This window comes from Canis lupus, chromosome 23, assembly GCF_011100685.1.
Source record: "Canis lupus familiaris isolate Mischka breed German Shepherd chromosome 23, alternate assembly UU_Cfam_GSD_1.0, whole genome shotgun sequence".
Lineage (NCBI taxonomy): Eukaryota > Metazoa > Chordata > Mammalia > Carnivora > Canidae > Canis > Canis lupus.
The window spans coordinates 18,500,241-18,525,186 of NC_049244.1; the positions used below are offsets into that span (position 1 = coordinate 18,500,241).

General features: G+C 32.5%; 1 protein-coding gene across 4 annotated transcripts in view; it reads left to right on the forward strand.

Moving 5' to 3' along the window:
* Nucleotides 1–24,946, forward strand: part of TOP2B (DNA topoisomerase II beta) — a 59,018-nt gene that overhangs the window by 14,180 nt on the left and 19,892 nt on the right. For all 4 annotated transcript variants that reach the window (XM_038570684.1, XM_038570683.1, XM_038570685.1 and 1 more), the window contains exons 3-21: nt 447–537; nt 1,909–1,972; nt 7,748–7,893; nt 8,841–8,938; nt 10,059–10,271; nt 13,209–13,382; nt 14,815–14,916; nt 15,000–15,137; nt 16,684–16,822; nt 17,152–17,309; nt 17,558–17,683; nt 18,618–18,728; nt 18,808–18,913; nt 20,427–20,536; nt 20,875–20,967; nt 21,058–21,172; nt 22,564–22,685; nt 22,878–23,026; nt 23,553–23,784. In XM_038570684.1, the coding sequence (XP_038426612.1) occupies nt 447–537; nt 1,909–1,972; nt 7,748–7,893; nt 8,841–8,938; nt 10,059–10,271; nt 13,209–13,382; nt 14,815–14,916; nt 15,000–15,137; nt 16,684–16,822; nt 17,152–17,309; nt 17,558–17,683; nt 18,618–18,728; nt 18,808–18,913; nt 20,427–20,536; nt 20,875–20,967; nt 21,058–21,172; nt 22,564–22,685; nt 22,878–23,026; nt 23,553–23,784 (2,487 nt within the window). The remainder of the gene's footprint in view (nt 1–446; nt 538–1,908; nt 1,973–7,747; nt 7,894–8,840; nt 8,939–10,058; nt 10,272–13,208; nt 13,383–14,814; nt 14,917–14,999; nt 15,138–16,683; nt 16,823–17,151; nt 17,310–17,557; nt 17,684–18,617; nt 18,729–18,807; nt 18,914–20,426; nt 20,537–20,874; nt 20,968–21,057; nt 21,173–22,563; nt 22,686–22,877; nt 23,027–23,552; nt 23,785–24,946) is intronic.

Sequence of the window (24,946 nt, forward strand, 5' to 3'; positions counted from 1 at the left end):
GTGCCACTAAAATGGTATATGTTTTTCTACTTTGGTTTTTTTTTTTTTAATTTATTTTTTATTGGTGTTCAATTTACCAACATACAGAATAACCCCCAGTGCCCGTCACCCATTCACTCCCACCCCCCGCCTTCCTCCCCTTCTACCACCCCTAGTTCGTTTCCCAGAGTTAGCAGTCTTTATGTTCTGTCTCCCTTTCTGATATTTCCCACACATTTCTTCTCCCTTCCCTTATATTCCCTTTCACTATTATTTATATTCCCCAAATGAATGAGAACATATAATCTTTGTCCTTCTCCGATTGACTTACTTCACTCAGCTGTTTTTCTACTTTGAAGATCTAAGTATTTACAGAGGAAATGACAGATGTGGGTTTATAATTTGCAAAACTGATGTTAAATGCTTTTTTACCCCATAAGTCCTTTTGAATTTTTCTTATAATGCAGCTAATGTGGGTATATGATGAAGATGTAGGAATGAATTGCAGAGAGGTTACCTTTGTGCCAGGTTTATACAAGATCTTTGATGAAATTTTGGGTGAGTACTTGCTTAAGATTTAACTCCTCTGTGTCCATTGATACGTATGTGTGTGTGTGTGTGTGTGTGTGTGTGTGTGTGTGTATATATATCAATGTGTATATAAAGCCAGACTTACAGTATACATTTTAAGGGCATATCTTTGGCTTCTGTGCTGAATATAAATGTTCTTCAGGAAATTTTGTCAGTATAATATTTTCATATCTGTGCACATCATATCTTTGTGTTTATCTGCAAAATATATGTATTGTATTTGATCAGAAGTCCAGTTGGTTTGTAATCTTGGATGTGTAGTTATCTGAAGGTTGCATACATACCAGTCACCTGGGGGGGCATGTTAAAAATAGAGATTACAGCGCTTGATCTTTGTAGATTTGGTGAGTTTGCTGTGAGACATGTAAAATTGTGTTTTTTATCAACAAATCAGAAATTTCTGTTGGGCAGCCACTTATAACAACCATTGTTCTGAATGATCTCTGTTTTTTCCAAATGACATGATAAATGAAATCAAAATGAAGTGTGGATGCTTAATTGATTCCTAGAGAATGCTTGCACTTTGGTAGTATTTTTAGCCAAGCACTTTCTAGAGACTCTGGATTCTGCTACCTCATTAGTGCCACTTGAAATTTCCTAGACACCTGGGTTGTATGTCTTTCTGAGCTTGTTCTGGTCACTCTTTGGGGAAAGGGTAGAGGAGTAAAACTGGTTACTTGTATTTTATACTTTTTACTCTTGCTTCCCAGCTGTCCACTTGATTTTATTTTTATGTTACATAGTGTTTATCAGGAACATATGTTTTCTGTGATTGAAGTTGAATTTGACAGCTAGCTTGTGTTCAAATTTGTGTAGTCATGTGTCTAAGCACAGCAGTGGTTAATGTATGCAAGTATGTTATCAATTATGTGCATAGAATTTAAAATTTTGATTTCTAAAATGCTGAAGATTTTGCCTTTCTAACTTAAAAATAACTGATTTTAGCTCAACTTGTATATAAAACCACTAGTTTTTTGAAGGAAATCAAGAGAAAGTAGTTGTTACCAAAGATAAAATATAATTAAACTCAATTTTTTTTTTTCTTTTAGATCTAACCTGGATTAGGGGGTTGCAACCTGCAGATGTTTGTTTTTATTTTTATATATCACAAAATCTACCCTTCCCCTACCCCCATTTTGTAGTAAAGGAAATAGCAGTAATTTAGTGTGATTTAAAATTTAAGAATATTATTTAGAAAATAAAATTTTTATTGGCAGTTAGTAGTAATAATTTCATTAACTATTACCATATGTGAGTGTTTATATTAAGTAGGGATGCACATGCAGTTGTATATTTATTTATATAACTTTATTACTCATCAAAATATTTAATTTGTAGTTAATGCAGCTGACAATAAACAGAGGGATAAGAATATGACCTGTATTAAAGTTTCTATTGATCCGTAAGTATATTTCAAGTTTAATTTTTTATGCTAAGTTGTTTTATTCTGATAGTCCCCAACTTATGAATACTGTATATAATTAGTACTCCTAAAGTTTCCCTGTTGCTTGAGATCTTGTTATTTATGCCTCTTTTAGCCAGAATATACTATACTTTTATAGTTTTTTTCTGTAATTCATGATCTTTTCCACCAAAGTACTTCCCTATCGGAGCACTTGGAAACCCATTTTTTTCTCTCTTTGATATTGTGGGTATTGTTGCAGGTGATAGAGTGGTCACTAAATCTTTTCTACTTGTCTTTGCTTTGGGAGTCAAGGCTAAGTGCTATTGCTAGTAGTATTCCAGTTATATTGTGGGTTACATTTATTTGTTATGGGCAATATTTGGGCTTTTCCATTATTTATAACATTATTTGTAAATTAGGAACTGCTGGTATTTTAGAATATATACCAGGTGTTCAGCTAATTAGATCTCCCTATGATGATTTGTTTTGGAGAGCTGAAGGCAAGTGAAAATAATACCGTTTTAAGTTAGAAATATTACTGTTCTATTTATTCTGTTTTCAATGGAATGCCTTTTGTAAACTATCACATTTACATTTATAATTTTATTAGTAATTTAGAATGATGTTAAGAATTTTCTTTAACATGAAAATTCAACCAATTCAGGTATAGTCTCACTGTTACTAATCTAATTTTAGATGGTATGGTTAAGTATATATTTATATATGAAAATATAACATATTTGCTTATAACATGAATTAACCATATCTTATATTAAAATATTACCACATAACTACACTGTTGAAATTCTAGATTTTTCTTTTTCTTTTTTCCCCATTTGGATCCTTTCGATAATGAATACATTCTTGAGGATTTATGTGGTAAGGTGCATAAGACACTTATAAATTGTAATATATGCAGAAGCTTAAAATAGTTTTAAGGACATTTTAGCTTCAAGATTCCTTTTCTGTATTTAGGAAATTGTCAGTTAAAAACAGTATCATTTATTATGCTTTAGGAGAGATAGCTGGTTAGTAGTAATGGATGTTGAATGTTAGATATCTTTAAGCTTTTTAAAATTCGTAATGGAAAGATTCTGACTAAAAACTAAGGAAGGAGGGGCTCTCAAATACATTCTTGATGAACATGTTACAGTAACAGTTGGTTCTTTTTATCTTAATAATTTTGGCCATATTAATCCAACAGCATGGACGTAAACAGCTTACATAGAATCCCATCATAACAAAGTGAGCTATTATAAAACAACTCTGTAGACTGAATAGTGGCTCTTGGTGGTGTGCTTTGCCTTTAAATTCATTATAGGTTCTGGACAGAGTAATTCTGTATAACACTTTAGTGAGTTCTTTCTACCTTTTTAATCAACATTTTTGTATGGACATAACAGTGGCGTAGGTTATAACTAAATTTATATGGTTTTTAACGACAATCAGATACTAGTTTTTTTTTTTTATTTATCTCTGTTATTTACTTCTGCTAGAAAGTTCTTTTTTTTCCACTGTGAGACAAAAATTCGTAGCTACTTCCAAGGAAGAAGGTGTGAATTTTACTTTTTTTGTTTATAAATCATTAATGAGAGACTATTGAATCTTTCTCCTGCTTTTAATTGAAATATATATTGTATATTTTAATATATGTTTAAAATATTAAAATATATATTTAAAATTGGCAGTAGACAAGCATTTTGGGAGATGTTGCTAATCCTTATATTTTATTATTTATTTATATTGTATTTCCGAATTTTAACCATAACATTTTGTCTTTTGTGAATTTCCTTTCACAAACTGATTCCTTATTTTTCTTTTACTATGTATAATACTGAACTAATGCTGTTGTTATAAAAATGAATTTTATTTCAGAGCTGTAATTTTAGATTTCTTATTAAGAAGTTAAAATTTAAAAGCAAAATTGAAATGGGAAAACATGCTATTTTGCTGTTTATTTCATTGGCCCAGCTTTTTTTCTGCTGTCCATTTTTTATATCCTCTGAGTTTCATTTTTTCTAACATTTTGTATAGCAAAAGTTTTCTTTGTGCATGAGAGTACATGAACTCTGTGTAAAAGGTTAAATTTTGATAATTAATGGATTAAGTGTGGAGGCTAGACAGCACAACTTGCCTCTTATTCTTTCTTTTTCAGCATAAGGGTAAAATTTAAATAATAGCCATGGTTGTAAAAGGCATAAGAATATTAGCAAGGGGTACCATGCAGAATTTGGACAGGTCTTTTAAAAAATTAGAGAATTTGAAGCAACTTTTTACAAAGGAGCTTAAAACTCATTAAATAATACAATATGATGTTTAGTATTTGCTGGCATCTGTCTGATTAAAAACAAATGTGAAGGGTGCCTGGGTGGCTTAGTTGGTTAAGCATCTGCTTTTGGCTCAGGTCATGATCCCAGGGTCCTGGGGTTAAGTCCCACATCGGGTTGAGTCCCACATCGGGCTCCCTGCTCAGCCAGCGATCTGATCCTCTTGTCCTCCCTCTGGCTTGTACTCTGTGTGTGCATGCCCATTCTCTCTCTCTTGCTTACTCTCTCTCAAATAAATAAAAAGTTTTAAAAACAAAACCCAATGTGGAAAGCACATTAACCAGAGTTCTAATTATTCCCTCTAGTTTAAGTATTCTTGCTTACGGTTAAAACTCTTAAATCTGTAGCTTTAAAAAATAGTACACATTCATATTGAAATATGTATACAGATACAGTTTTATTTTTTAAAAAGTGGGATTATATACTTTTTCTATTTTTATCTGACATTGTGGACAGCCTTTCTTATTAACTTATATAGATCTGCTTAAATAAAGAAAAATCTGCTTAAATCTTTTTAACTATTATTTTATTATGTCACTAGATCATAGTTTAACCTCTTAATATATCATAATTTAACCTCTTAACAGTTGATGAATATTAGATATTTAGATTGCTTTCCAAGTTTCTTTTTTTGCTTTAGTTATTTTGAAACTTTATTTGTAGCTTATTCAAAAGTATTCTTTTTCCTAATATTTTTGTGAAGATTATTGATGGAGCAAAGAAAAGAATAGAACTCTGAAGCACTGTTTAGAGCTTACAGAACTAAATACCAGATCTTGGAAGTGATAGAGATTGAAATTTTTCAATAGAGGACTTTGATAGTTCAAATTTCATACTCATAGAGACTTACTGAATGTAGATGTCAAGCCTTATTTTTTAAAAAAACATAAAGCTAATGAGTTTACAAAATTCCCATCTTAATTATAGTACCATATATGATATGCTACAGTGGATGAAAAATTTTTTAAAGGTTTACTCATGAGTATATTGGCTTTTGTATCATTCTGAGATGTTTAAGATGTGTAATTTTCCATTCATTGCCTTTCTTTATTTCCTTCAGGATTCTTCTCTATTAATTTTGAGCCTAAGCTAAAAACTATTTGAAAGTCTAAGAAAGCAGTATCTGGTCCTTGTTTCTAGGGCCCACTGTTTTTACCTCTGGAGATAGGAGGCACAAGTAGAAGTGCAGTAGGCAATTTGAAACTGTTACATTCATCTGTGTATTCTGTAGAGTATGTTTACTCATAAGTGAGATAATCTAATCATCTAGTCTTGGTATATAAGGAGGGTTGGGAAACATTGTTATAGACTGGGTAAAAGGCTTAATGGAGAACTGAAGTCATAAAACTGACTCTCAAAGTTAGGGTAAATTTTGGCTAGACAAAAGAATAAAAAGACCTTAAGGCAAGGGAAAAACCAATAAACAAAGAAATGGAAGAACTGGGAATGAAGATTCAGGACAAGTAATAAACTGACTTGAAGAAAAAGCAGGGTACATGTTGCCAAATAGTGGCAATTAAGTTTGACTGTAATTAAGGATCTGGATAATGGACTGTGAAAGTGCAATAGAGGACTTTTAAGCTTGACCTAACAATATTTCAGGTGATATCATTTTAGACTTGTATATTGGCATTTGGAATGAAGAAAGGATTGAATACTGATAAGAAATGTATCTAAGAAAAAAAAAATTTAAGAAAGAAATGTATTTAAGGACAAACAAGTAAGTCTTGATGACTAAGGACTCTAGAGAATGACCAGGAGATCTGAATTAAAAAATGGGTGCCTGGGTGACTCAGTTAATTGAGTGTCTGCCTTCTGCTCAGGTTGTGATCGCAGGGTCCTGCTTCTCCCTCTGTCTGCTGCTCCCCTTGCTCATGGTCTTTCTCTCTATTAAATAAGTAAAAAAACAAACAAACTTAAAAAAGAATGCTGTCAAGGGATGCCTAGGTGGCTCAGTGGTTGAGCGTCTGCCTTTGGCTCAGGCATGATCCCTTGGAGTCCCAGGGTTGAGTCCCGCACAGGGCTTCCTGCATGGAGCCTGTTTCTCCTGGCTCTCTGCCTGTGTCTCTGCCTCTCTCTCCATGTCGTTTGTGAATAAGTAAATAAAATCTTTAAAAAAAAAAATGCTATCAAGGACAGCCCCAGTGGCTCAGTGGTTTAGCGCTACCTTCTGCCCAGGGAGTGATCCTGGACACCTGGGATCGAGTTCCCGCTTCGGGCTCCTTACATGGAGCCTGCTTCTCCCTCTGCCTGTGTCTCTGCCTCTCTCTCTCTCTCTCTCTCTCTCTCTCTCTCTTTCTCTGTGTGTGTGTCTTCCATGAATAAATAAATAAAATCTTTTAAAAAATGCTATCAAAATTTGAGCCCAGGGCATTTGAAGAGCTGAACCTGTATTGTACAATGAGGGAAAGAAAAGTTGGTTGCTGATTTAGAGAGAGAAGATATGCTAAAAATTATGTTAGTTTCCCTTCCTCTCTCCTTCCCTCCTTTCCTGTTTTAATTAGTTGATTTTTCCCTGAATATATAGTTTTAATTTTGTCTCTTATAACAAACTTTAATTGTAATAACTACTTCTAATAATTCTTCAAAGGTTAAGGTGTATATGTGTGAGTGAAACTGTATATCTAAGAATGATTATAGATCAAATTGTCAAATGGTAGCTTTTTAGGTCAATTCTAAGTGTTGGTTATGAAGCTGTGTTTCTTTGCAAATTTGGCGTTTAAATGGGTAAAGGCATTGTAGTATATACTACTCGAAATGATTGAATAGGCAAGATTTTCCATTAGGACTATTGCCTCTGTAAAGTTACAGTTAGCTATAGGAGCCTCTACTGCATACCATTCAGGGTTTAAATGGATGGCTTTGTGATAGGAAAACTTAAAATAGGTATCTACATATTTAAAAACCATTAAAATTAATTTATGACAGTGATTGCCACAATGTAAACAACCCTATAATATTTAGGGTGAGAATGGAATACATTTCACACTGTTTGTTGTTTTCCATTTGTAGTGTAGTAATGGTTAGGTAGGAAATGAAAATGGGAATGGCAGCTGACTCTACAAAGCTTGTGGTTTACAGGTGGTATACTGGTAGAAGGAAGCAGAGGTTCCTGGCTCATGTATATGAAGAGAAAACAGAATCTGGAGCTGATTTTGTAAAAGCTTCACTGCTTTCCTAGTTTTTGGGAGGTTGAGAAGAGTTTCTTTTCCTGAGAAATTTTTCAGTTACCTGTAGTGCTTAGTGGTCCTATTTTGAGTTATGATTCAGGTAGAAGTATGTATTCTCAGCAAGTATTTTCTTGAAGAATGAGTGCTGGCCAATTAGGAATGTTTGGAGTTTTGCTTATAATTATTCATGTTTATTCTGGATTACTTTACTTTTTATGGAAATTAATAGACTGTTAAGTCATTTTAAGCTCTAAACTCTGCTTGTTTATTTACAGTGAATCTAACATTATAAGCATTTGGAATAATGGGAAAGGCATTCCAGTAGTAGAACACAAAGTAGAGAAAGTTTATGTTCCTGCATTAATTTTTGGACAGCTTTTAACATCCAGTAACTATGATGATGATGAGAAAAAAGTAACAGGTAATGTCTAAATGGCTGATCAGATTTTTTTATTGAATTTTTTATGCTTCTAACATAAAATTTAACTATTCCTATACAAGATATTACAAAGGAAACCTGTGTAGCTTTATTGTGAGAAAATTCTTTTCAGAATAGTATCTATTAAAAAAACTATCATGTGTAAGTAATATCTTGATTATAGTCTGACATAGACATTTTAAAAGCTTAATTGATAGTACATGGGATTATGCTACAATTCCTAGAACTCTAACTTGGCTGATAGTTGGAGTTTTGAATTAGAGTACTGATGAAAGTGAGATATAGGATTCCTATACATGTGAATTTCTTATTACATAAGCACCATGTCTTATGGTATCAAATTACTTCTAAACTGTTTTTTTTTTTTTACAAGGGTCAAGAATGCAAATCTAGGTTTTAGAAATAGAATCGAAGTACTGTGATCAAAATCAAATGTTTTCCCACTTATTCCATTGCTTAAGGGGGCCAGTGGTTTTTATTTATTTTTCAAAACCAAGGCTTAAAAAAACAAAACAAAACAAAAACAAATACAAAAACAAAAACAAAAAATGAAACCAAGGCTTTAGGAAGATATGTAGATTAAAATTTTGTAATCGAGAAGTAACTGATAGAAAGCTCAGATTTCATACTCACATAGATTTACTTGATTATAGGAGTCAACAAGCTTAATTGTTTTTGAATTTTAAATTGTGATGAAGTTAATGAATCTACAAAATGCATGTTAATTTTATTACTATATGTGCTATGTCTTAATTGTATTTTTCTTTAAATAAAAAAAATCTAAATATACTCTGAAATATTCAATTGGTGATTGTTAAGATAATGCAGTAAGTGGAACTATTTGCAACAGACCTGCCACATGGTGGGTAAGTTAACAAAATTCCTAAAATCCTTTTCATTAAACCTTTCACATTTTATTGTTCTTACAGGTGGTCGTAATGGTTATGGTGCAAAACTTTGTAATATTTTCAGTACGAAGTTTACAGTAGAAACTGCTTGCAAAGAATACAAACATAGTTTTAAGCAGGTATGAAAGAATTGTGTCTAATTTTGTGTGTGTGTTTTGTTCCTTTGTGACGATAATAGAACCTTAGGTAAATGGCAGTGATGCCTACATCCCACCCCCCACCCCACTTTTTTTTAAAAAGCATTGACCATGTCAGCAGAGTATAAAGACTTCAGAATGCCTAGGAGATTTTACATAAACCTGTCTTTCTCCTGTTCTTTCAAAACAAAGAGCTTTATTTAATAGGCTTGAACCTTATAGACTCATTGAAATGTATCCAGTTAGCATATTTGAAAAAGTCCTCATTGATTCATCAAATTCATATTTTAAAATTGTTTTATTTTACTTTGGTGGTAGGCCTTTGAAAATAGTTTGAAATTTTACATAAGCTAACGTAATTTGGTCAGGAAAGCATCATACTTATTTTTTTCTATAAAATTCTAAATGGTTATGTTGAAGAATTTAAAAGTTATTTTACTAATAGTGTATAAAGTTGTGCAGTTCATTTTGCTTATTTTCAAATGAGGTTATTATAATATAGTAGTGTTCCCCCCACCCTCCTTATCTGTGGTTTCACTTTTCATGATTTTAGTTAACCGCGGTGAACCGCGGTTCAGAAGCAAATGATCCTCCTTCTGACATATTGTTGGAAGGTCAGTAGTAGCCTAATGCTCTTTCACAGTGCATACATCATTCACTTCACTTTATCTTGTCATGTTGGCATTTAATCATCTTACATCATCCAAGAAGGTTGAGTACAGTACAGTAAGATATTTTGAGAGAGAGAAAGACCACAATAACATAACTTTTATTACAGTATAATTGTTCTATTTTATTAATTGTTAATCTCTTACTGTGCCTAATTTATAAATTAAGATTTATCATTGGTGTGTACAGGAAAAAAAAGTATGTATAGGGTTTCGTACTATCCATGGTTTCTGGTCTTGGAACATAGATAAGGAGGGACTACTATATTGTTAAATTTTTTTCATCTTTAATATCAGTTTTAAGGATTTGTTTGGTTTGTTGGGAAGCTGGAAAATGGATATAGTTGTGGTAAGTGAATGTATTTCATGAACTGAGTATGTATTATAAAATATAGAAGCGTTATAGAAATATTTGAGTATCTTTTCTTTTAAAGACATGGATGAATAACATGATGAAGACTTCTGAAGCCAAAATTAAACATTTTGATGGTGAAGATTACACATGCATAACATTCCAACCAGATCTGTCTAAATTTAAGATGGAAAAGCTTGACAAGGATATTGTGGCCCTCATGACCAGAAGAGCTTATGATTTGGCTGGTTCATGCAAGGGGGTCAAGGTCATGTTTAATGGAAAGAAATTGCCTGTAAGTGTCTTCTAAAATAGTAAATGCTTTGTTATTTTGTGGGCAGCTTATAGTAAAATCTAACTGCTTTAAGTAGTCAGTTATCTTTTAGAACAATTAAAAATACAACACAGGATTCTATTTTACTTCATTTATTCCATTTTCAGTACTCCTAATTTCTTGGTATAGATCTGAGTTTCTGATCCTAATCATATTCCTTCTGCCCGGAAATTTTAATTTTTTATAGGTAGGTCTGGCAAATTCCCTCAGTCTGCTTGAGAGAGTATTTTCCTTCACTTTCAAAAGATACAGAATTTCACTAGATAAAGAAATTATGGTTTTACAGTATATTTCTTTTAATGTCATCCAATTGTCTTGTTTGTATGGTTTCTGATGAGAAGTCTGCTATAGTTCATTTCCTTCTTCCTCTTTTGGTAAGGTGTTTATTTTTCTCTCTCACTGCTTTGAAGATTTTGTCTTTTTCTTTTGTTTTTTTGAATATGATATACTTAGGTGTTTATATGGGGGTTTTTTGTTTTTTGATGTATTTTTTTTTCATTCTATTTTCTGAGCTTCTTGGATCTGTTTGTTGTCTGTCACTAATTTTGGAAAAATTTTGGCCATTATTTCTCAAATATTTCTTTGCTGTTCCTTTCTTCTGGTATTCCAGTTATGTATATCTTATGTAGTTTGCTATTGTCCTAAGTTCCTGGATGTTTTGCTCTGCTTTATTCATTATTTTCTATTTGTGTTTCAGTTTGTTAATTTCTGTTGCCCTATTTTTAAATTCACTAATTTTTTTCCTTTATATGTCGGGTCTGTTGATGAGAGTCTGCCAGGGGCATTCTTCATATCTTTAACTGTGTCTTTGATTCCTAGCATTTCCATGTGATTCTTTCTTATAGGCTCCATGTCTCTGATGAAGTTGTATGTTGTCTGTCTTTTCCAGTAGAGCATTTAACATAGTAATCATAGTTATTTTATTTTATTTTATTTTATTTTATTTTATTTTATTTTATTTTATTTTATTTTATTTTATTTTATTTTATATTTTATTTATTTTTTAAAGTATTTGATTCATTTATTCATGAGAAACACAGGAAGAGGCAAAGACACAGGCAGAGGGAAAAGCAGGCTCCATGCAGGGAACCCGATGCGGGACTCGATCCCAGAACTCCAGGATCATGCCCCGAGTCAAAGGCAGACACTCAACTGCTAAGCCACCCAGGGATCCCAATCATAGTTATTTTAAATGTCTTATGTGATAGTTAAAAATATGTGACATATCTGAGTTTGGTTCTTTTTTTTTTTTTAAGATTTATTTATTTACGAGAGACACAGAGAGGCAGAGACACAGGCATAGGGAGAAGCAGGCTCCATGCAGAGAGCCTGATGTGGGACTCGATCCCAGGACTCCAGGATTATGTGCTCTGGGCCGAAGGCAGGCGCTAAACCACTAAGCCACCCAGGGATCCCCTCTGAGTTTGGTTCTTATGATTGCTTTGTCTTTTCTGTTTTTTCTTGCCTTTTGGCACGCCTTGTAAGTTTTTGTTGACAATCAGCCATGTTGGATAGTAGATATGGAGTAAATAGGCTTAGTAGTATCAGGATTTATGTTTAATCTGTACAGAAAATGGCTGTGTTTGCAGTTTATTGTTGTACTTAACTAGCGTTGAAGTTTGTTGTTGCTCTGGGCACCGGGAACTTCAAATTCTTCCTTGTTTTTGTCTTTTGTTTTTGGGCCTTGCCTTGGAATTGCCCCTTCAAGAAGGGTCTGTCTCTGCAGCCCTTCCTGCTGAAACCCACAGTTACTATTGAAGGCCTATTAACATGGTGGTAGGTTGTAGGATATTTATGTCTGATTGAGTCTCAAGACTTTGGACTATATACTGTCCCTGTGTCTTGGGTTTGGCCTTCACAAGTGTTTCTGCCTCTCTTTTAGAGGTAGAGATTTTTCCTCTGCCCTTTATTTTCCCCTAGCTGTAGCATGTATCCACCAGTATTCTCATTTAGTATTCTTCAGGCTCCCTTCTGTGTAAAATAAACTTTTTTTTTTTGTTAATGAAATGGGTGTGGGATGAGGTAGTAGGGCTAAGATGTAATTATTTTATTCCAGCTATAGTGATATTTTACCAATACACTTTAGCAGTATCCCCCCCCCCCCCCTCCAGAAAACTAAGCATTTATTTATTTAGGTGGATGGGTTGGGTAAGAGAGATGGGTCTGGGTGGAATTCTCAGTGGCTGCTATTATTCTCCCCGCCCCTTCAACCAGCAGCACCATGGTGGGGAGCTTCTTCTAGGTTTTCCCTGACCTTGCCTGTGAGAACCTGCTGGAATTTCTGGAGAAAAAGCCTGTAAATGTAGCAATTTATATGATGACAAGTCCTCAGGTGCTTCACACACCATCTACATTTGTCCTCTAAGCATCTTGTCAGAATTTCTAGTTTAATGTTCCTTTTGGCTTGTATAACATTAGGCAGCTTCTGCCTCACTTAAGCAAACTGGTTAGTATTCTGTGTCTCCCTACAGACACCTGTTTCTCTTCATATTCAGGATGACCAGCTGTCCTGTGAATTCAATTTTTTGAGCGTTCTTAAAAAATCAGTTTGCTGTCTGACCAGCTGTTTCCTTGTAAAGGCAGAAGCTTCTTATCTTTCATCCTTTTTTAAAGCCTTGTACATATCTGAACTCAAACTGGAAGTCTTTGTCATTTTGAAACTTAAACTTTAAAGAGTTTATAATTTACCTGTCCAGTTGTTCCTTCATAACCTCTCTTTATCAGGTACATATAAAAATGAATCAGGGATCAAGGAATAGAATGGGGGAAGTCTTGAAATTTTGGATCTGAGAAGAGCTGTTGTACATGAGGGGAAGTGTGTAAGAGTACCTGATGGCATTCACCTGGTTGAGTTGCTAATATTAGATTACTCATGGGTTTTGGTTTTCAAATTAATAGGTGAATGGATTTCGTAGTTATGTAGATCTTTATGTGAAAGACAAGTTGGATGAAACTGGAGTGGCCCTGAAAGTTATTCATGAACTTGCAAATGAAAGATGGGATGTTTGTCTCACATTGAGTGAAAAGGGATTCCAGCAAATCAGCTTTGTAAATAGTATTGCAACAACAAAAGTAAGTGTACTACTTCTTTGTTACCATGTCAGTGATAAAACAATATTTCATTAAAAACAAAATAAGAAACACTAACGATAACAAAAAGCCCCAAATCTTCTTTTGTGAAATCAAAATTGGCTTATGAAGATGAAAGCTTATTTTCTATGAAAATAACTTAAAATTTAAACATCCATTGAGCATTGAGTTTATATTAGTGTTTATAGTTGAATACATTTATATTTTATAAATTTAGAATCTAATATTTTATTGAATTTAGAATTTAACACATTCCTTATTCTGTGTTCTGAGTTTAGAGTGTAAAAAAGACTAAAAGGAGAGGAGTCTGTTTTGGGTCAGGTTGTGGAACTTGTTATATGCCATTCCAAGGAGTTTGAACCACTCTTCTGTGGGCTTTTTGGATTTCAAAAGCAAATAAAATTTTTCTCGTCTAAAAGCATTTGTCCACTGATCATAATAAAGTCTTAGGCAATACAAGCATATGTCTTAGGATAATCTAAAGCAGTGGTTTGATAATTTGTCACTCTTATTCAAATTTTAACTAATTTTTTCAAGACTCAATTGTTTTCTATAATCTAGCATCACTTTCTCAAGTCAAAAAATTTTGCATCAATTATAATTGCATCTTACTATATGTAATAGAATACAGTGGCATAAAGATGTAAAAGTTTTGTTTTGTTTTGTTTTTCTTCTAACTGGGAACTGGGACAGTCCTAGTTTGGTATTGTGACTCTACAGTATTATCAGGGACCAGGCTCTTCCTGGCTTTCTTTTCTGCCATCCTTAGCATGTGGCTTTCATTCTCATGTTTTTACAGTGCCTGCTGGCTTCTGTATGTTTTAATTCCAGGTTCTAGGAAGAGAGGAAGGGGTAAATGTGTATACCAACTAAATCACTCCCTTTTGATCAGGGATATAGTAGTTTTCCTGGAAATCCCATCCAGTGTTCCTTACTAACATCTCTGGCTAGCACTGGGTCAAGTGGCTACCTCTAGCTGTAATGGTGTCTGGATTGGTTAATGTTTTCAAATGGGCATGTTGCCAGGTAAAAACCATAAAGGTTTTTCAATAAAAGGAGGAATGGACATTGGATGACCAACTGGTAATGGCTGCCCCATTCCCTAAGTTTAAATCTTGTGTCTGCCAGTATTCATTCTCACTTCTTTGTGTTTTTATTCTATTGTTTTTACTTTGTGTAGAGTTTTATGCAGTCGGCTAATTGGTCCTAGAGCCAAAAAGACCCTATTTTTAAACCCAACTCTGCAATTTTGAGATTCATATTATGCCTCTGTGTAATTGGGTTAATACTATTGACTCCACAAAGTTGTGAAGATTAAATGCTCATTAAAAAAAAAAAAAAAGACAACTATGTAAAGTATTTTGCTATCCTAACTATAGAAGATTTTATATTCTATTTTTTTGTTCCTCTTTAGGGTGGACGGCATGTGGATTATGTAGTAGATCAAGTTGTTGGTAAACTGATTGAAGTAGTTAAGAAAAAGAACAAAGCTGGTGTATCAGTAAAACCATTTCAAGTAAGTGGTCCTTTATATATTCTGTTGAATTATTTAATGATATCAGTTCTGATGTTGATCTTTTTTGGTTATGTTTTTGACAGGTGAAAAACCACATATGGGTTTTTATTAATTGCCTTATTGAAAATCCAACTTTTGATTCTCAGACTAAGGAAAACATGACTCTGCAACCCAAAAGTTTTGGGTCTAAATGCCAACTATCAGAAAAATTTTTTAAAGCAGTAAGTAAAATTTTTTATTATTTTTCAATGTGTTTTTATTGAGAGTGGATTAAGTAGTTTTCTTTTTTCTATTTGTGATTAGTTTCTCTTATATTGACTATGGGCATAGGCATTTATACTGTAAACTAATAGACTTAATTCTGAGAACTACTAAATATAGACTTTGGTAAAACAATGGATTGTTTTGCCAAGAATAAAGTGTTTTTAGCTTTTTCTTGGCCATTATACAGCCCAATTTTCCTCTAACAAATTTACAGATCCTTAAAGGACTCCAGATTTCACTTTTTTTACTCCTTTCAACTTTATTGATTTTTACTTTTGCATATTTTTTTTTGAAATTTTGGTAATCTGTGTATAATGTAAAATTTATCATGTTCTACATATTTTAAAATTACATTTTACTTTGCACATATTTCTTTGGACTGTTTTAACCTTTTTGAAATGAGGTGAGAATACAAATAAATAATCTTAGATTTATAACTGAGCCATGCAGTTAATAATTTCTCATAATCTATTGTATATAAGCAGGATTTACTTCACTTCCCTTGTTCGGCAGTACCATTACTGTACACCAATATTAAATAAGCATATGTAAAGTGCCTTTAAATATATTTGCACTGATAATGTAAAGATGAATAAATCATAGCTCCTCCTCTGTGGAAATTTATAGTTTGGTGGAGGAGTGTTGTATAATTGTCAGAAATAACTTGTCACATTCTGGTATTGTAAATTCAAAGATACATTCTCAAAAACAAAAACAAAAGTTTTTTTTCAGGTTCTAACGTAAAGCCTATAGAAATAGTATTTTTGCATCTAATAATGAATTCTGAATACAAAGGACCCTACATTAATGGTTTTGTAAGTTTCTGCCCTCATCGGATTCATTATGAAGTGATTTGATTTTAGATTTTGTACTTTTCCGTTTTGAATGGATTAAGTTTAGATTTGGCAATATAGTCCACCTCTTTTTATATCTCAAACATTCCAGTAAACGATTTCTCATACCTAAAATCAAACTACCCAGGATAATGGAAAATAAATGGCTCCAACTCAGAGATTCTTCACTCTTCTTTTGGGTTAACATCTTGTCCCCACTGCATGCTGACACACAATATATAAGTTGAAGTTCTTATTATCAAATTTAAGATTTGTATTTTTGAGGAATATAAGAAATGCCAATGTCTAGAATCTCCAAGCTAGTAAATTCATGAATGGATCAGCTTTTACCTTGTTAATTTTAACAAAATAAATTTGTAACAGAAGCTATGTGTACTTTTCATGGAGTTTATTATAATAGAGTTTTTATTGTATCTGGAAAGTTGCTCTTTATTCATATGTTTGCATTTCTGTACAATAGGTTATTGTATATAGCTGCCTGAGTTAGCTTAACTGTAGTTAGGGTAAAATTTACTAGAGTGTATCATTATTATTATCATCACCATTAGCCTTTGGCCATATAACTGCACAGATTCCAAGTATTACATTAATTTTAGCTAAGTGTATGAGCTTACAGCTTGTTTGTATATCATTATTGTTTGATTTTTAGGCTTCTAACTGTGGCATTGTAGAAAGTATTCTGAATTGGGTGAAATTTAAGGCTCAGACTCAGCTGAACAAGAAGTGTTCATCAGTAAAGTATAGTAAAATCAAAGGTATTCCCAAACTGGATGATGCTAATGATGCTGGTAAGATTCAGATTTTTTTTTTTCAAGATTTTGATTTAAGTTTTTATTTATCAAGTTACAGAAAATACTCATTTTCCACATAGAGTTTATAATTTTATGTTCAGAGAATAATTTTTCTTCATTAAATTTGTCACATGCATCACATATTATAAATTTTTAAGGGATAGGAATTCAATAAAATATACCTAACATTGAAACTATGCTGAGCATAATGTTAATCTTATATAGTCTTTCACTATTATCCTGTGATTACTAATTTTTCTGGCTTTGTATTTCTCATTGGTAAAGTTGAGGAATTTGGAATATATGTCATTTTTAATATCTCTCAGGTGGCAAACATTCCCTGGAGTGTACACTGATACTAACAGAGGGAGACTCTGCCAAATCGCTGGCTGTGTCTGGATTAGGTGTGATTGGGCGAGACAGATACGGAGTCTTTCCACTTAGGGGAAAGATTCTTAATGTACGGGAAGCTTCTCATAAACAGGTATGTAACTTTCTCTCTCATATATATCTCCCACTTTATTAAAATTGTTGAATTTTAAAAGTAAATTCTGACTTATTTTTTATGTATTTCAACCCTTTTTTAAAAAATTCTACTTTTAAGTACTTTCTCCACCTAATATGGGGTTTGAACTTTCAACCCTGAGATCAACAGTCACATACTCTACTGACTAAGCCAACCAGGTACCCCTCAACACTTGTAACATACTTTGAATTTCTCTTTTTGTACAGATCATGGAAAATGCAGAAATAAACAATATTATCAAAATAGTTGGTCTACAATACAAGAAAAGTTATGATGATGCAGAATCTTTGAAAACTTTACGCTATGGGAAGATTATGATTATGACTGATCAGGTTGGTTTAAAGGTTGCCACATATTTAAAAGTTATCTTTTTCAGAGTGCCCTTTTGATATTTGTTTCATGCAACTTGCTTCAAAAAAGTAAAAGGGAAAATAATTGTACATCAAAGGGAGGAGTAGAAAACATTCAGTGGCACTGTTTGTTTGAAGCTCATTTTATATTATCTTAATTACGGCACAGCCATCTTTTTGGCTATTTTAAAAATGTTTTTAAATGTAATAAATATGAGAAGAGTAGAACATATTATAGTATTATGGGGTAGAAGCCTACCTATAAGTTGAAAGGAAATTATGAAATTTATAAGCAAGAAAGATTAATTGATAGGATAATGGTCAATGTTTGTATATGATGGCATAATTTGGGATGTGCAAAAACTAGGACTTAAATAGTAAAATGATAGTAATTAGGAAAGAGCTAGAAAACCGAAAAGGAAGAATTTCATATGCATTCACCTGCATGTCTCTTGTACTTAATTAAAAGCATTTGTAGAGAAAATCTTCCCCTGAAAAAGCTGCTGTGTAGTTTTAAGCAGAAATTTAGCAGTTTTTATATCAAGATAAGACTTGTGAATACCTGTATTCTGTGTATTACTCCTTCCCTTGCTAAGTGAAGTGGCATTATAACCATGTTTTATGTATTTCCATTCTTAAATCATTCTTTTAGTGAAATCTATATAAAACATATAATGATAGTGTATTTTGAAATGAGAGGAAGATTTAGTCTATCACTAGCTGTATTCATTATTTGAATTTTAAGAAAAATTCCTTACTGTGATCCTCCAAAGGATGGTCTTTACTGGCTTGTAAAGTGCAGTTCCAAAATTTGAATGGAATTTTGCCTGTGCTACATTTCTACTTTTTAAAAGTTAGTTATATAAATAAATTATATTTCATAAAATTATAGCACTTTTTACTAACATTTATTTAGGATCAAGATGGTTCTCATATAAAAGGCCTACTTATTAATTTCATCCATCACAATTGGCCATCACTTTTGAAGCATGGTTTTCTTGAAGAGTTCATTACTCCTATTGTAAAGGTACTATTTACATTAATATATTTTTATACTGTTGTCTTAAAGAATAGCAGAAAACTAATTTTTTTTTTATTAATTTAAGGCTAGCAAAAATAAGCAGGAACTTTCCTTCTATAGTATTCCTGAATTTGATGAGTGGAAAAAACATATAGAAAACCAGAAAGCCTGGAAAATAAAATACTACAAAGGTTTGTATTTTAAAATACTTAAATTTTGTGAAGTTTACCAGTGACATAAATATGTTTTTGAGATCATAAAATATTTTGAAAGTTTTAGATGACAAAAACAGCTATTGCTGATTTTTAAAGAATTTATGGAAAATTTTATAAAAGTAGAGAGAGTGGTATGATAGGCTTCCCATGTACTCTAATAATAACCATTCCACTGCCAATCCTGTTTATCAAAATGCTTCTCATCTCCTCCTTATTAATTTGAAATAACTTCTAGATGTTATATTATTTCCATAATACTTTAGCATGTAGCATGTTTTAAAAATGCCCATAATTTCATTATTGTATCTTTTTTTTTTTTTAAAGATTTTATTTATTTATTCATGACAGACAGAGAAAGAGAGAGAGAGAGGCAGACACACAGGCAGAGGGAGAAGCGGGCTCCATGCAGGGAGCCTGACGTGGGACTCAATCCTGGGTCTCCAGGATTACACCCCAGGCCGGAGGTGGCACTAAACCGCTGGGCCACCAGGGCTGCCCCATTATTGCATCTTTTTAAAATAACCTTATATATTCTAGTCAGTGTTAAACTTCTCCTGATTATATTAAAATGTTTTTTTATTTGTTTTGAGTCCATATCCAATCAAGGTCCACACAATGCATATTCAGTTTGATAAGGCTATTAAATCTTAATATACTATTTCTCATTTCATATTTTTTTCCTTCCAATTTATTTGTTCAAAAAGTTAGATGGTTTGTCCTATATAATTTTCCACATTCTGGATTTTGCTGATTATCCCTGCAATTTCACTGAATATATGATGTATTCCTCTGCCCCTTGTTTTCTATTAACTGGCAGTTAAATTGGAGGCTTGATACAGATTTGGATTAGATTTATGTGGCAGAAACATTTAACATTTAACAGATGTATTATATATTTATATTGTATATTTACGTCAGGAGGCATGTAATGTCTGGCATTTGTTGTTTACTAAAACTGATTCATTGGTACAGGTGTGGCCAGCTTGATCTATTAGCTTTTCACCTAATGGTTTTAAATAGCTATTAATGTTCATAATTCATCTAACTTTTTTCAGCTTTATCAAATAATTGACAAGTAAAATTATACATATCTAAAGTGTACAACATGATTTGATATATGTTTATGTTATAAAATGATTACCACAATCAAGTCAATTAATATATCCATCACCTCACATAGTTAATTTTTTGTGAGTATGGATGGAACATTTTAAGGTCTACTCTCTACAGTTCTCAAGTATACAATGTAGTATTATTAACTGTAGGCACCATGCTATGCATTAAATCCCCAGAATGTATTTACCTTATAACTGAAAGTTTGTACTCTCTGATTGACATTTCTGCACTTCCCCCTCTCCCTAGTTGCTGGCAACTACCGTTTTTTCTCTTTTTTTGAGTTCAATTTTTTTTATATTCTGCATGTAAGTGAGCTCATATGGTATTTGTCATTCTCTGGAGTTTTTTCAGTTTTATTTTTTAAATTGTGCAGGGTTGGGTACCAGTACAGCTAAAGAAGCAAAAGAATATTTTGCTGATATGGAAAGACACCGCATCTTGTTTAGATATGCTGGTCCTGAAGATGATGCTGCCATTACCTTGGTAATCAAGTTAATTAAAAATTTTGTTCCTAACACCCATCCCCCTTCCTGCCATACCTTTCTTCCAAGTCTTGGTTTTCTGTAAGTCTCCTTTGAACTCTAATGCCCAAACTAATTAATCTTAATGTTTCTTCACCTCAGTCTCTCACGCAGATTATGCTCCGCCTTTAAAGTTCTTTGTAAGATTTCTGTTCAAGTATATTTTTGACAAAAGTCTGTTGGAAAAAAAACTCAATTTCTGAGAAATTAATAATTGATTAATTGCCTTTATAAATTTTAATTGTATAATGAAATTAATTTAATTTTTAACATGTGAAATTGTTACCTGGAATCTTTCAGGCATTCAGTAAAAAGAAGATTGATGACAGAAAAGAATGGTTAACAAATTTTATGGAAGACCGGAGACAGCGTAGGTTACATGGCTTACCAGAGGTTAGTCATAAAAAGCGGTGGTCTGGGGGAAGAAAGAGATAAAATTCATGCAGGAATAATGACAATGTTGCTATATAACTTTTCTCTTAGCAATTTTTGTATGGTACAGCAACAAAGCATTTGACTTACAATGATTTCATCAATAAGGAACTGATTCTCTTCTCAAACTCAGACAATGAAAGATCTATACCATCTCTTGTTGATGGTAAGTAGCTTTTATTTTAAAATCTTCTCACTTTTGTATGTAGTTATTGAGTATATTTTAATTTCATGTACTCAAAGCCATTCTTATAATAAATTTTAAAATTCTGAATTTATTTTTGAGATCTTTTGGTAGCAATGAAATCTTTTATATTTCTTAATTTGAATCTCTTAAACTCTTTTTTAAGTTTTTCAAATTTTTTAAGTTTTGCCTCAGGTTGATTGCACACTTTATAAAGTAAAAAGTATTTTGATAAATTCTGAAATAACCATCTAAGAATAAATTTTAAAAATACCTTTGTATCTTAGTACCCAAACCTAACTTATCAAACTTGCCAGAAAAAAATGCTTAGAAACTGGTACCCACTAGTTAGAGCAGATTTTTGCCTTCTATCTAGAAATATGTAATTTTCATTTTATAACTTTTAGCAAGTTGATCTTTGGGTTCCTTGGGTTTTCAGCCAATAGCATATGGTTCTACCCATCCGTCTGATTCAGCTTTAAGTTACATCCCTTTTATGAAGTCTCTTCTAACAGTTGCAGTCTAAATTGGTTTCAGATACCTAAGCTTCTATTCCAGTATTGTGTGCCTCTTAATTTACTTATGTCAATTTTGCCTCCTCAATTAGATTATAAAATTCTCAAGGAAAGTGGCCATATTTTGTCATCTTGTTTCTACCATGCTCTGAGCCCACGATGATAGCTAGCATATACTGAAAAGTTTATTACTATGCTCTTTGGCCTAGTAGAATGATTCTATCCAGAAGAATAATAAGGGAGCAGAATGCTTTCCTTGCATTATCTCATGTAATCCTTATGATCACCCTGTTAGGAAGGTAATTACTTCTATTACACTGATGAGGATGCTGAAACTGTTGGTTTAGTAATTTGCAGAAAGTCAAATGGTAGATGGCCAAGTTGAGAAGAGTATCCAGATTGGTGAGATTCTAAAGCCTGCATTCTTAATTGCCACACCACATCTCTTCCTTATAAGGATTTTCTGATTTGGGATACTCTAACAATATACTTTTTAGACTCATTGATGGTTTGCTGCTGCTTTAGTTACATCTAAAACTTTGGATGCCTGAATGTCCAACAACTCGGCAACTCCTGTGAAAGGTATTTGATGCCACTTAGCAGTTCTTTAAGACTGGAAGGTGGTCTTTTACCTGGCACCTTACTTTTGGAATAGACTGAGATGGTATAAAAACATGTTACTATGTATTTACTGTGTTATAGAATCTCAAGTAACAATTTCAGTTATTTTTCAAAAGCAAACTGTATCTTTGCTTCTTCGGTCTCTTGAGTATCTAGGACATTGTTGTCATTAAAAGAAACATTGCAGCTGTATCTGGAGTAATATTTTTAAAAGAGGGTTGTTCTTTTTAAAAATAGGTTTTAAACCAGGACAACGAAAAGTTTTATTTACCTGTTTCAAGAGGAATGATAAACGTGAAGTAAAAGTTGCTCAGTTGGCTGGATCTGTTGCAGAGATGTCTGCTTATCATCATGGAGAAGTAAGCATTAAAACTGGAATCAGTTGAAAACTATACTTACTGGCATGAAGAATGATAATTAAGCATAATAAAGTGTTTTTCTTTTTATAAGTTCTTTGGAAATGTAAGAGAATCAAGAATTTGGGTTTTAATAAAAATTAGGGAATATGTATAGTAAATTTAGAATGTTAATATTATATTTTTGTGTTATAGCAAGCATTGATGATGACTATTGTGAATTTGGCTCAGAACTTTGTGGGAAGTAACAACATTAATTTGCTTCAGCCTATTGGTCAGTTTGGAACTCGGCTTCATGGTGGCAAAGATGCTGCAAGCCCTCGTTATATTTTCACAATGTTAAGGTAACAGTTTGCTGATATGGTGGTATAAAGTCTACTTGAAGTATATTGGAACTAACTAAATGTTTAATAGAATTATAAGTAGGGAGAGATGATAGGGTACTCTGTCGAGGGTGTGTGTTCCAAATTAGTTGATTGCAAATAGAATGAAGTTTGTTGATCTCAGTGTTTGTGAATTATTGATGAAACCAGTCCTAATTAAGGATTTTTTTCTGATCCAACTTTACTTTTTAGGCTGAAGAAGGGTTTTGGGATTAAGTGAGAGTAAAAGGAAATCCATAAAATGTAATTTATCAATACTAAGAAATTATTAAGTAAGCAACATAAGTACAATAAGGCTATTTTATTCTGGCTTCCTGCCTGAGAGAAATGTATTCGGTAATTATTTTAGGTAAATTGTATTGTTAAGTACATGTAATCAAAATTTTAAAAAACATTTTTCTGAATTTTTAAAATGTAAAGTCTTCTATGTATAATGTTTTAATTGCTAAAACCAGGACATTTTCTTATCTTTATTTCCTTTCACTAGCTCTTTATCAAGACTCCTTTTTCCTGCTGTGGATGACAACCTGCTTAAATTCCTTTATGATGATAATCAACGTGTAGAGCCTGAGTGGTATATTCCTATAATTCCCATGGTTTTAATAAATGGTGCGGAGGGCATTGGTACTGGATGGGCTTGTAAGCTACCCAACTATGATGCTAGAGAAATTGTGAACAATGTCAGAAGAATGCTAGATGGCTTGGATCCTCATCCCATGGTAATTATTTAGAACTTACTGCTTATATAATATTATATTTTTTATTTAACAAATAATGTGTAAGCTACAACGTACAGTCATTTTATAAAGATAATGGAACCATTTTCATTTTGGAACATATTGCAGACAATAAAGACCTTCTTGTGTAACTTAATATGTGCTTATAGTAAAAGAGATTAGCTCTAGAAAAAGCCTGGAGATAAGGATTATTGGGGAAAAAATCACATTGAAAATGAAAAATCTCTAATATTTCAGGTTTTTAAGTAACTGAATTATATAGAGAACAATGTTCTTATGGCAAAATTATATGCAACTTTGTTTTTATTCTCTAAGTCATATTAAAGTTGTAAGGAGTCTTAAGAAATTGTATATATTTTAATGTATCCCCATATTTTTTAAATTTTTGCCCTTATGTCATCCACTATGCTTGTTTTTGCCCCAAACTCCCTCCAAGAAAAACTTATCAAAAAGTGACCTCCTCTTTTCTACATGATTTAAAATCATCTGGAAATTCCCCTTTATCATGATACACTTTAAGTAAAAGTGTATTTGTATAACAAAAATGGTAGTGCTCATTGTAGAAAATATAAATAAGCAAAGAGAAAAAATGCTTCATAAAACCAGCACATGAAAACAAACTTCATATTTTTACATATTTCTCTCCAAGTTTTATTTCATTCTTATATTTTAAAATAAAACATGGGATGCCTGGGTGGCTCAGTAGGTGGGTGTCTGCCTTCAGCTCAGGGCGTGATCCTAGAGTCCTGGGACTGAGTCCCAAATCGGTCTCCTCACAGGGAGCCTGCATCTCCCTCTGCCTATGTCTCTGCCTCCTTCTCTGTCTCTCATGAATAAATAAAATCTTTAAAACAACAACAACAACAAAAAACCCCATTATGTTATGAATATGGTTTAAAATCTTTTCTTCCATAAATACTTTAAAGTATTTTAAAATATTTGTAACGGAAGCATAAAATGTTTTATGATTATAGTGTTTTAATTATTTCAGATGTGTTTTAGAATATTAAGACAATCGGTCAATACATGCTTTTCATGTGCTCAACATATATAGGTAGATACATATATGTGTATATAGAAAGATGGAGCTAAGTTTTTTTTGGTTTGGTTTTTGTTTTTTTTTAAAGATATATTTATTTATTTG